The sequence below is a fragment of the Mus caroli genome, unplaced genomic scaffold, assembly GCF_978045245.1.
Source record: "Mus caroli unplaced genomic scaffold, Mus_caroli_1 scaffold_6, whole genome shotgun sequence".
NCBI lineage: Eukaryota > Metazoa > Chordata > Mammalia > Rodentia > Muridae > Mus > Mus caroli.
Genome location: NW_028227261.1, coordinates 95196953 through 95210878, shown reverse-complemented (window position 1 = coordinate 95210878; position 13926 = coordinate 95196953). Strand labels below are relative to the sequence as shown.

The 13926-nt window shown below is 41.2% G+C and overlaps 1 protein-coding gene across 2 annotated transcripts in view; it reads right to left on the bottom strand.

Annotated features, from left to right (window-relative positions):
* The window catches only part of Susd1 (sushi domain containing 1), a 130259-nt gene that overhangs the window by 90721 nt on the left and 25612 nt on the right, over positions 1 to 13926 (bottom strand). For both annotated transcript variants that reach the window (XM_029476668.2, XM_021160589.3), the window contains exons 4-5: positions 12924 to 13076; positions 12006 to 12185 (exon numbers count right to left, since the gene is read on the bottom strand). In XM_029476668.2, coding sequence (XP_029332528.1) covers positions 12006 to 12185; positions 12924 to 13076 — 333 coding nt within the window. The remainder of the gene's footprint in view (positions 1 to 12005; positions 12186 to 12923; positions 13077 to 13926) is intronic.

Here is a 13926-nt window from a genome sequence, read left to right as displayed (position 1 = left end):
CACATGCACCAGGCATTATGGTTGCAAACCCGTAATTCTTGTGATTCCAGTGCTGAGGGGGGCAGAGAGAGTTAATCCCTGAAGCTGGGTGGCTGGGATGAATCAGTAAGTTTCAGGTATACGGAAGGGACAATGGAGGGATGGCCCGCGCATGCAACAAGTAAGTCGCCAAACACTCTACACACTCCCCACCCCAAGGCACAGGAGCCCCAGCAGCAAGGGAGACAGAGACAGTGAAAACTGGAGTAGCACACGCTGACTTTTGGTCATGACAGGACCACTGGACCCCAAATTCATGGAGCTGTGGCCTGCACAAGACCGACACAAGATCAAGCCAGTCAACATTCTAGCATTGAGCAGGAAAAGGCTCATGGTGCTCCATCCCTGAGGAGCTGTGCACAGCTGATGGCTTCTCGGGGAGGAAGAGCCGTCCCCAGAATGTTGACTACTTTGCAGGGAATGGCCCACTCCCACGTCCATGAGCAGCACAAAGGGGTCTGAGTGGCATATGCTTAGAAAGAGGACATGAATTCAGAACGGGGACAGTGGAAAGCCCAATCAACTCTGTTTTTTAGGAAACTCCATTTTGTGTGAGACCAGGGGCTAAACTCCAATTCTAGAAAGAAAACTACAAAATCCATTTGAGTACTGTCCCAAAAGCAAGGTCAAGGTACATATAGATAACTTAAGACATCCTACAGAGAATAGGTAACTTAGCCATGCTGTTTGTCAGGTTGTTCTGCCCCCATGTTCAGCTCCTGCAGATTACGCCAGAAATGTGGTTTTTAAAATATGAACTTGCTGACCCATATAGAAATTTCCCAAGCTTGCATGTGACTGGGAAGAAGAGAGACCTTGCCCTCAAGTTCCTAATAAAAACCCTATGTGTTTGTATGGGATTGGCTCCTCAGTGGTCTTGGGGGTCCACAGGGGCATAAGAATGGGAGGAAGTGGAAGGTCTAGGAGGAGTTAGGAAAAGGAGTGGGGAGGTGAGTATGGTTAATTCATTGCACAAGGGCCTCAAAGAATACATTAAGTACTATTTTTTTTAAAAAAGAAACAAACATTTTGAAGCAAGAAGACAACCATGATTGATCCTATTTCAATGAACAGTGTGGATGGCTTTCCGTGGAACTTCTAGAACACTTCCTAATCCTACAACCATTCTTTGCTTTCTACTTAAGGAGAGAAACTTTAAGTTGTTTTTTTTTTATTTTAAAGATTTATTTATTTTATGTATATGAGTACACTGTCCCTGTCTTCAGTCACACCAGAAGAGGGTATCCGATCCCATTACAGATGGTTGTGAGCCACCATGTGGTTTCTGGGAATTGAATTCAGGACCTCTGGAAGAGCAGTCAGTGCTGTTAACCACTGAGCCATCTCTCCAGCCTCCCTTTAAGTTGTTTTAATCTTAAGCCTTTTTGTTTTTGTTTGTTTTGTTTATTTTGAGACAAGGTCTTTCTACATAGCCCTGGCTATCCTGTATCTCTCTATGTAGACCAGGCTGGCCTCAGATTCTCAGAAATCCTCCTTCCTCTGCTGCTGGGTTTAAAGGTATGCACCCCATGCCCAGTTTAATCTTAAGGTTTTTTTTAATGCCAAGGCTTTTATTGTGTTTGTCTGTTTGTCGTGTGTGTGTGTGTGTGTGCATGTGTGTTTGTGTGTATGTGTGTGTTTGTATGTGTGTGTTCATGTGTGTATGTGTTTGTGTATGTGTGTGTATGTATGTATATATATGTGTTTATGTGTGTGTTTGTGTGTATGTATGTGTGTATTTATATGTGTGTGTTTATATGTGTGTGTGCATGTGTGTGTGTTTGTGTGTATGTGTGTGTTTATATGTGTGTGTTTGTGTGTGTGTAATGACCACGTGGAAGTCAGAGGGTGGCTTACACTTCTGTAAATTCTCTCCTTCCACCATGTGGATCTTGAGTGAAACTCAGGCTGTCTGGCTTGGCAGTAAGCACCTTTACCTGCTGAACCATTTCACTGACCTGAGATGAACTTCTCAGACTCATCATATAAGTGAAATCCTACAGTGTTTGGTTTTCTGTGCCTGGCTCATTTCACTTAACAACTTTCTCCAATTCTGTTCATGTCAGTACAAATGGCAGTATTTGCTTCTTTTTATGAGTGTGCAATAGTCCACTGTATATTTGAATACACAACATTATTTGTCTGTATATTTGCCAATGGACACCAGTATTGAGTAAGTCTTGATTACTTGTTGGGAGCGTGGCTGTATTAGGAATGTGCATACAGGTGTCTCTTTGATTTGCTGATTTCATTTCCTCTCCACATGCATCCAGTAGTGGGACAGCTAGCTTGTGTGATAGTTCCAGTTTCCATTTTGAAGGAACCTCCTTGGTGCTTCCTACAGTGGCTGCACTAATTGACAACCCATCAGGAGTTCCCCATCATCCTCGCCCTCCCCACATTTGGGCTGAGATGGCAGGACTGTAGAGATGGATTTGCATGTCCCTCATGATTAGTCGTAGTGAACTTCCCCCCATACAACTGCAAGTACTCTTTCGAGAAATATTTACTCAGATCATTCCCCCATTCTTTTAAAAAATATCTACTGTATTATTATTTTTAATTATGTATATGGGTGTGTGTCTGTACAAGTATCCATGAGGGACAGTAATGTGGGGTCCTCTGGAGACAGAGTGGCAGGCTATAGTGAGCCACTTGATGTTGGTACTGCGATCTGGATTTGGGTCCTCTGTAAGAGCAGTTCATGTACTTAACTGCTGAGCCATCTGCCCAGCCCCAATTTACCTGTTTTTTTTTTTCTTTTAATATCCATCAGAATGGCTAAAATAAAAAACTCAAGGGACAGCAGATGCTGGTGAGGATGTGGAGCAAAGGGAACACTCCTCCACTGCTAGTGGGAGTGCAAACTTGTACAACCACTGTGGAAATCAATTCAGCAGTTTCTCAGAATATTGGGAATAATTCTACCTCAAGACTTAGCTATACCACTGCTGAGCATTTATTGAAAAGATGCTCCACCATCCCACAAGGACACATGTTCCACTATGTTCATAGCAGCTTTATCCATAATTGCTAGAAACTGGAACCAACCCAGATGTCCCTCAACTGAAGAATAGATACAGAAAATGTGGCTCATTTACACAATGGAATACTACTCAGCTATTAAAAACAAGGACATCATAAATTTTGCAGGCAAATGGATGGAACTAGAAAATATCATCCTGAGTGAGGTAACCCAGACCCCAAAGGACATGGCATGGTATGTACTCACTAATATGTGGATATTAGCCATAAAGTACAGGATACAATCCACAGACCCAAAGACGCCAAATAACAAGGAAGGCCCAAGGGAGGATGGCTGAATCTTTCTTAGAAGGGGAAATCAAATAGATATCAGAGGTGGAGGGAGGGAACTGATCTATTAAAAGATAATCTAATAACTAAAATATACCCTTATAACTTTCTGTTTGTTTGTTTTTCAGAACTAGGATTAAAGGCATGTGGCACCATTACCCAGTCCCTTAACTCTGAGGATGATAAAAATATATCTAAACATGTTTAAAACCCCAGTAAGTCAAAACGGCATCAAGATTAACTTAGCCATGCAATAAATTCAACAAAAATGAAGACTTTCTTTTTTCATCATTACTATATTAGAAACTTTTCTTATTGTGACATAACACCCAACAAAGGCAACTTCAAGGGGCTGGAGAGGTGGCTCAGCCAGTAAGAGCACTGATTGCTCTTCCAGAGGCCCTGAGTTCAATTCCCAGCAACCACATGGTGGCCTACAACCATCTGTAAAGGGAACTGATGCCCTTTTTTGGTGTGTCTGAAGACAGCTACAGTGTACTCATATACATAAAATAAATAAATCTTAAAAATAAAAAAAAGCAGAACAGCACCGGGGTAGCTAGGACGCAGGGTCGGCTGACACTCGCCAGCTACCCACAACACCCACCACAGGATCTTAAGACTTCTGGTGAGTGGAACACAGCTTCTGCTCCAATCCAATTGCGCGCGGGACCTGAGACTGCATTAGTTAGGGAAGCAGAAAACCGGCCTGAGTAGGGCCACAGGCCTCTTCCGGCCTGAACAGCACAGGGGTAGCTAGAGCGCAGGGTCAGCTGACACCCGCCAGCTACCCACAACCCCCGCCACAGGATTTTGAGACTTCGGGTGAGTGGAACACAGAGTCTGCTCCAATCTTTAAACAGTGACAACGATAACAACTAACCCCAGAGATTACCAGATGGCGAAAGGTAAACGTAATAATCTTACTAACAGAAACCAAGACCACTCACCATCATCAGAACCCAGCACTCCCACTTCGCCCAGTCCAGGGCACCCCAACACACCGGAATAGCTAGACACGGATCTAAAAGCATATCTCATGATGATGGTAGAGGACATCAAGAAGGACTTTAATAACTCACTTAAAGAATTACAGGAGAACATGGCTAAAGAGTTACAAGTCCTTAAAGAAAAACAGGATAACACAATCAAACAGGTAGAAGTCCTTAAAGAAAAACAGGATAACACAATCAAACAGGTAGAAGTCCTTAAAGAAAAACAGGATAACACAATCAAACAGGTAGAAGTCCTTAAAGAAAAACAGGAAAACACATCCAAACAGATGATGGAAATGAACAAAACCATACTAGACCTAAAAAGGGAAGTAGACACAATAAAGAAAACCCAAAATGAGGCAACACTGGAGATAGAAACCCTAGGAAAGAAATCTGGAACCATAGATAACAGCATCAGCAACAGAATACAAGAGATGGAAGAGAGAATCTCAGGTGCAGAAGATTCCATAGAGAACATCGGCACAACAATCAAGGAAAATGTAAAACGCAAAAAGATCCTAATTCAAAACATCCAAGAAATACAGGACACAATGAGAAGACCAAACCTACGGATAATAGGAGTGGATGAGTATGAAGATTTTCAACTCAAAGGACCAGCAAACATCTTCAACAAAATTATAGAAGAAAACTTCCCAAACCTAAAGAAAGAGATGCCCATGAACATACAAGAAGCCTACAGAACTCCAAATAGACTGGACCAGAAAAGAAATACCTCCCGACACATAATAATCAGAACAACAAATGCACTAAATAAAGATAGAATACTAAAAGCAGTAAGAGAAAAAGGCCAAGTAACATATAAAGGCAAGCCTATCAGAATTACACCAGATTTTTCACCAGAGACTATGAAAGCCAGAAGATCCTGGACAGATGTTATACAGACACTAAAAGAACACGAATTCCAGCCCAGGCTACTATACCCAGCCAAACTCTCAATTAACATAGATGGAGAAACCAAAGTATTCCACGACAAAACCAAATTCACACATTATCTCTCCACGAATCCAGCCCTTCAAAGGATAATAACAGGAAAAAACCAATACAAGGACAGGAACCACACCCTAGAAACAACAAGAAGGTAATCCCTCAACAAACCTAAAAGAAGACAGCCACAAGAACAGAATGCCAACTTTAACAACAAAAATAACAGGAAACAACAATTACTTTTCCTTAATATCTCTTAATATCAATGGACTCAACTCCCCAATAAAAAAACATAGACTAACAAACTGGCTACACAAACAAGACCCAACAATTTGCTGCTTACAGGAAACTCATCTCAGAGAAAAAGATAGACACTACCTCAGAATGAAAGGCTGGAAAACAATTTTCCAAGCAAATGGTATGAAGAAACAAGCTGGAGTAGCCATTCTAATATCTGATAAGATTGACTTCCAACCCAAAGTCATCAAAAAAGACAGGGAGGGGCACTTCATACTCATCAAAGGTAAAATCCTCCAAGAGGAACTATCAATCCTGAATATCTATGCTCCAAATACAAAGGCAGCCACATTCATTAAAGAAACTTTAGTAAATCTCAAAGCACACATTGCACCTCATACAATAATAGTGGGAGACTTTAACACACCACTTTCACCAATGGACAGATCATGGAAACAGAAACTAAACAGGGACACAGTGAAACTAACAGAAGTTATGAATCAAATGGATCTGGCAGATATCTACAGAACATTCTATCCTAAAACAAAAGGATATACCTTCTTCTCAGCACCTCATGGTACCTTCTCCAAAATTGACCACATAATTGGTAACAAAACAGGCCTCAACAGATACAATAATATTGAAATTGTCCCATGCATCCTATCAGATCACCATGGACTAAGGCTGATCTTCAATAACAAAATAAATAATAGAAAGCCAACATTCACGTGGAAACTGAACAACACTCTTCTCAATGATACCTTGGTCAAGGAAGGAATAAAGAAAGAAATTAAGAACTTTTTAGAGTTCAATGAAAATGAAGCCACAACATACCCAAACTTATGGGACGCAATGAAAGCATTTCTAAGAGGAAAACTCATAGCTCTGAGTGCCTCCAAAAGGAAACTAGAGAGAGCACACATTAGCAGCTTGACAACACACCTAAAAGCACTAGAACAAAAGGAAGCAAACTCACCCAAGAGGAGTAGATGGCAGGAAATAATCAAACTCAGGGGCGAAATCAACCAAGTGGAAACAAGAAGAACTATTCAAAGAATCAACCAATCAAGGAGCTGGTTCTTTGAGAAAAATCAACAAGATAGATAAACCCTTAGCCAGACTCACTAGAGGGCACAGGGAAAGCATCCTAATTAACAAAATCAGAAATGAGAAAGGAGATATAACAACAGATCCTGAAGACATCCAAAACACCATCAGATCCTTCTACCAAAGGCTATACTCAACAAAACTGGAGAACCTGGATGAAATGGAGAAGTTCCTAGACAGATACCAGGCACCAAAGTTGAATCAAGATCAGGTTAATGATCTAAACAGCCCTATATCCCCCAAAGAAATAGAAGCAGTCATTAATAGTCTCCCAACCAAAAAAAGCCCAGGACCAGATGGGTTTAGTGCAGAGTTCTATCAGACCTTCAAAGAAGATCTAATCCCAGTTCTTCACAAACTATTCCACAAAATAGAAACAGAAGGTACTCTACCCAACTCATTCTATGAAGCCACAATTACTCTGATACCTAAACCTCAAAAAGACCCAACAAAGATAGAAAACTTCAGACCAATATCCCTTATGAATATTGATGCAAAAATCCTCAATAAAGTTCTTGCTAACCGAATCCAAGAACACATCAAAACAATCATCCATCCTGACCAAGTAGGTTTTCACCCCAGGGATGCAGGGATGGTTCAATATACGGAAATCCATCAACGTAATCCAGTATATAAACAAACTCAAAGACAAAAACCACATGGTCATCTCGTTAGATGCGGAAAAAGCATTTGACAAGATCCAACACCCATTCATGATAAAAGTCTTGGAAAGATCTACATACCTAAACATGATAAAAGCAATCTACAGCAAACCAGTAGCCAACATCAAAGTAAATGGTGAGAAGCTTGAAGCAATCCCTCTAAAATCAGGGACTAGACAAGGCTGTCCACTTTCTCCATACCTATTCAACATTGTACTTGAAGTCCTAGCCAGAGCAATTCGACAACAAAAGGAGATCAAAGGGATACAAATTGGAAAAGATGAAGTCAAAATATCACTTTTTGCAGATGATATGATAGTATATATAAGTGACCCTAAAAATTCCACCAGAGAACTCCTAAACCTGATAAACAGCTTCGTTGAAGTAGCTGGATATAAAATTAACTCAAACAAATCAATGGCCTTTCTCTACACAAAGAATAAACAGGCCGAGAAAGAAATTAGGGAAACAACACCTTTCTCAATAGTCACAAATAATATAAAATATCTTGGCGTGACTCTAACTAAGGAAGTGAAAGATCTGTATAATAAAAACTTCAAGTCTCTGAAGAAAGAAATTATAGAAGATCTCAGAAGATGGAAAGATCTCCCATGCTCATGGATTGGCAGGTTCAACATTGTAAAAATGGCTATCTTGCCAAAAGCAATCTACAGATTCAATGCAATCCCCATCAAAATTCCAACTCAATTCTTCAACGAATTAGAAAGTGCAATCTGCAAATTCATCTGGAATAACAAAAAACCTAGGATAGCAAAAACTCTTCTCAAGGATAAAAGAACCTCTGGTGGAATCACCATGCCGGACCTAAAGCTCTACTACAGAGCAATTGTGATAAAAACTGCATGGTACTGGTATAGTGACAGACAAATAGACCAATGGAATAGAATTGAAGACCCAGAAATGAACCCACACACCTACGGTCACTTGATCTTCGACAAGGGAGCTAAAAACATCCAGTGGAAGAAAGACAGCATTTTCAACAAATGGTGCCGGCACAACTGGTTGTTAACATGTAGAAGAATGCGAATCGATCCATTCCTATCTCCTTGTACTAAGGTCAAGTCCAAGTGGATCAAGGAACTTCACATAAAACCAGAGACACTGAAACTTATAGAGGAGAAAGTGGGGAAAAGCCTTGAAGATATGGGCACAGGGGAAAAATTCTTGAATAGAACAGCAATGGCTTGTGCTGTAAGATCGAGAATTGACAAGTGGGACCTCATGAAACTGCAAAGCTTCTGCAAGGCAAAAGACACCATCAATAAGACAAAAAAAAACCACCAACAGATTGGGAAAGGATCTTTACCTATCCTAAATCAGATAAAGGACTAATATCCAATATATATAAAGAACTCAAGAAGGTGGACTCCAGAAAGTCAAATAACCCCATTAAAAAATGGGGCTCAGAACTGAACAAAGAATTCTCACCTGAAGAATACCGAATGGCAGAGAAGCACCTGAAAAAATGTTCAACATCCTTAATCATCAGGGAAATGCAAATCAAAACAACCCTGAGATTCCACCTCACACCAGTCAGAATGGCTAAGATCAAAAATTCAGGTGACAGCAGATGCTGGCGAGGATGTGGAGAAAGAGGAACACTCCTCCATTGTTCGTGGGATTGCAAGCTTGTACAACCACTCTGGAAATCAGTCTGGCGGTTCCTCAGAAAATTGGACATAGTACTACCGGAGGATCCAGCAATACCTCTCCTGGGCATATATCCAGAAGATGTCCCAACCGGTAAGAAGGACACATGCTCCACTATGTTCATAGCAGCCCTATTTATAATAGCCAGAAGCTGGAACGAACCCAGATGCCCCTCAACAGAGGAATGGATACAGAAATTATGGTACTTTTACACAATGGAGTACTACTCAGCTATTAAAAAGAATGAATTTATGAAATTCCTAGCCAAATGGATGGACCTGAAAGGCATCATCTTGAGTGAGGTAACACAATCACAAAGGAACTCACACAATATGTATTCACTGATAAGTGGATATTAGCCCAAAACTTAGGATACCCAAGATATAAGATACAATTTGCTAAACGCATGAAACTCAAGAAGAATGAAGACCGAAATGTGGACACTGTGCCCCTTCTTAGAATTGGGAACAAAGCCGGGCGTGGTGGCGCACGCCTTTAATCCCAGCACTCGGGAGGCAGAGGCAGGCGGATTTCTGAGTTCGAGGCCAGCCTGGTCTACAAAGTGAGTTCCAGGACAGCCAGGGCTATACAGAGAAACCCTGTCTCGAAAAACCTAAAAAAAAAAAAAAGAATTGGGAACAAAACGCCCATGGAAGGAGTTACAGAGACAAAGTTTGGAGCTGTGATGAAAGGATGGACCATCTAGAGACTGCTGTATCCAGGGATCCATCCCATAATCAGCTTCTAAACGCGGACACCATTGAATACACTAGCAAGATTTTGCTGAAAGGACCCAAATATAGCTGTCTCTTGTGAGACTATGCAGGGGCCTAGCAAACACAGGAGTGGATGCTCACAGTCAGCTATTGGATGGATCACAGGGCTCCCAATGGAGAAGCTAGAGAAAGTACCCAAGGAGCTAAAGGGATCTGCAACCCTATAGTTGGAACAACATGATGAACTAACCAGTACACCGGAGCTCTTGTCTCTAGCTGCATATGTATCGAAAGATGGCCTAGTTGGCCTTCAATGGAAAAAGAGGCCCATTGGACTTGCAAACTTTATATGCCCCAATATAGGGGAATGCCAGGGCCAAAAGAATGGGAATGGGTGGGTAGGGAAGTCGGGGGCGCTATGGGGGACTTTTGGGATAGCATTGGAAATGTAATTGAGGAAAATATGTAATAAAAAATATTAAAAATTAAAAAAAATAAAGCCTAGGGGAACACACTAAAAAAAAATAAAATAAAATAAAGCAACTTAAAGAAAGAGTTGATTTTGTCTCATGGTGTGAAGGGATACAGTCCATCCCAGTAGAAGGCATGGGAGCAGGAGGTGTGGGTGTGGCTGTGGTGGGGGTGTGGCTGTGGCTGTGGTTGGGGTAGGGGTAGCTGGTTACACTGTATCCACAGCCAGGAGGGAAGGAGCAGTTAATGTTTGTACTCAATGAGTGATCTCCTTTAACCCAAGAGACCAGCCTACAGATCGATGCCCCTCAGAGGTAAGGGGAGTCACTTACTTCAGTGACCCTAACCTAGGAAAATCCTTCACAGATGCAATCAGGATCTTATCTCCTTGATGATCCTAGATCCTTTCAATTGACCATCGATATTAGCTATGATGGTTACTTTTTAATATATATCAAAAGTCTCTTCAACCTAAAAAGTGTCTAAGATAAAGACTAGCCAGGATTGTTATCCAGAGAGATGATTCTTAAAAATCAGAGTTTTATAAATACTTCAAGGGCTGGATATGCCCAAAGTGTCATATCCAGATGGTTTTCCAAATGAAATCTCCCAAATCTTTAAAAATCCTACAGAGCAAGGGAAAAAATGCTTTGATATTTTTAAATTCAGAATGTCATTGATACTAAATATAACAAAAATGTCATCCCTTCGGTTATCAGTGAAGAATTCTAAGTAGTATTTAGCAAATACAATCCTGATTAAAATAATAAGAAGCCAAAGCCTTGAAAATAATTCATCCTAATGACTCTAATCACTATCAGGAAATGTACTAGTGAAACTCATATTACTGATTAAAGGAAAACGTAGAGTCACCTTCATGTCAAAATATATGAAGTCACCTTACATGCTTAAAAGGCATCATAAAAAATAATTAGTGTCTGATTTAAAAAGCAAAAGTGAACATGGACGAACACGTCCTTAAGGTTATTGGGAAACCCGGGAAATGTTGAACTGGAAATCACTGGAGATGAGAAAGTAGAAAGTACAAAAGTAATCACAATAGTAAACAACAAAGTGAACAGCAGAGCAACTGAAAACCCAGCCTCGGACTCGCATCTCTGGCTTCTAATTCCAGAACTGCCCCTGACTGTGACCTGGACGCCTGGAAGCAGGCAGCCTTCTCACCCGAGTGTCACACACAGGAATCATCTAAGGACTAAGAGAGTCAGTTTCAGGGAACTTGCTTAGAATGCATGTGGCACATAGTGTTACATACAGCACATAAATAGGTCGGTATCCACACATCAAAGGGCTGAGATCACAGCCAGTGGTATGGCTTTGCGGGTAAAGGTGGCTTGCTGCCAAGTCTGATGACTTCAACTGGATCCCAGGGACTCACATGAGGGAAGGAGAAAACTGACTCCATGAGGTTGTCTTCTGACCGCTACACACACACACACACACACACACTTGTACACTTGCATGCATACACACATAAATAAATAAAGGTGAATTTACATTTTTTTAAAAAGCTGAATTCATGTTGAAACCTCAGAATCATTTCCATACAAGTCAGAAGTAAAACATTTCAATGTTAATTGCTTAGGTTTTCATTCTGCAAACACTAGTCAAGACCCTGTAATAGAAAAATTTTATAAGTGCAGAACAAAAGTAGGGTCATAGTTTGCAGACACTAAGATACAGACCCTGAAAAATACTAAAGAAACAACCCCGCCAGGAACAAATACCGGTGTATCGGCTTTACTGAATGCATTTATTCCCAAAGGGAAACTGAAAAGCAGCCTATGGACACTGTAAGCAGAAAGCTGAGGCTTTTAAAAACCCACCTTGGCAATGTAACTTGGGAGGTTCCCACACACCCAGGGCTGTGCATCGTGAAATTCTGTCTCCTGAGACGCTGAGAAACCCTTCCTTGCAGCTATAATGGGCCTGGCCGCCCAGTGTGGAGCTGTAGCTTCCCACGACGTAGCCCTCAGGAACTTCAGGAGGGATGCCACAGTCTATTTCTGCAAACAAAACCGTGTCAACTTCTTTACTTTACAAATGCAAGTTTTCAGAATCTACTATCTCTCTGCACCCACACCCCATGCCTCACACCCCAGACCCTGTGTTAGATTCATTTCCACGATGTTTCTGAGCACATTTCCAATGGTTGTCTTTATCATGCTCCGTGCGCTCCATACACAACATCATCTACACATGCACAAAACAGAATTCAGCCATCGGCTCTGACTCATTCTCATTAAAGAGATGCCTTGTCCAATGAAGTACAAATCTGACTGCAAACTACCTTATATTAGATGCACTTTCTTAATTTCCAAAGTCACTTTGGAGATACTGGGTTCTTACCAGATCTAACAGGCAACAGTTAGTACCAAAATATCTAATCCCTCATGTTTAGCGGTATCCCATCCCTCCACACACAGAGAAAGTTTCTTTGTGTAGCCCTGGCTGTCCTAGAACTCGATCTGTAGACCAGGCTGTCCTCGAACTCACAGAGATCAGCCTGCCCTCTGCTTCCTAAGTGCTGGGATTAAAGGAATGTTTCACCACTACCGGGCTTGTTTAACTTTTTAAAAACCACGACTCTTTCTATCTTGATTGGGTCATTTATTTTATTTCATAAAGATATGTGAAGGTAATGCATACTCATGCCTCCAATACAGACTATAAACGTCAGAACATGAGGAGATGACACCTACCAAATCTCACCTTCAGGTACTGCTTCCCCGGCAGACACCTACCTGTGCACGATGTGGCATCCGTGCGTGGGTGGAAAGGCTCAGGCCCGTTCTTTGCCACATACCCTTCCATGCAGTAGCATGCAAAGCTCCCAGGAGTATTGACACACCGCCCTCCATGTCTGCACAGGCCAGAATCTTCACACTCATCGATGTCTTCAGACCCATCCCAAAATGTAAAAAGAAGGGAGAAGAACAGAGAAAGGGACATTGTGGCAGCCCGGTTTCACGCTGCCTATCAACCCAAATAAATGCATGCACTTGCTTGTGATTGCACTATACTTTTATTTTGCTTCTTGTAGGTTTTCCATATAAATTCTTCATACCAAAACCACTGAAAACATAGGATATGTTCAATAAATACTTGCCAGTGTGTTCTGAGATAAACAAACAAACAAAGTTTCCTAATTCCCAACAAAATGGAACTAAAAAAACAAACAAACAAGCAATGTTAGGGGGCTTGGGATATAGCCGGTGGTAGAATGCCTGCCCAGCACAAATGAGGTCCTTGTTTCAATGCCCAGCGCGCGCACACACACACACACACAAGCACACAAACACAGAGAGAGAGAGAGAGAGAGAGAGAGAGAGAGAGAGAGAGAGAGAGAGAGAGAAATAAGTGAATTAAATAGCCCAAACATAGTGTTACACACTTTTAAATTCAGGAGACAGAGACAGGTGGATCTGTATGCATTATGCATTTGAGGCCAACCTGGTCTACATAATGAGTTCCTGGCCAGCCCAGGCTATACATAGTAAGATCCTGTCTCAAAATTTATAAACAAACAAACAAATGTTTACAAAATGGTGAAACACTTGCCTGGCATGCACCAGGCCCTGAATTTGACCACCAAAGCTACTACTACTACTACTGATAATAATAATAATAAATCAAATAAAAGTTCTAAACTGAAGTTCCAGGTATAAAAAAAATGTTACAGAAGACTTTACAAAAAAAAAAAATCTAGAAGCAGACAAGCTGGCTTTCCAGCCCATGAGCAGAGGA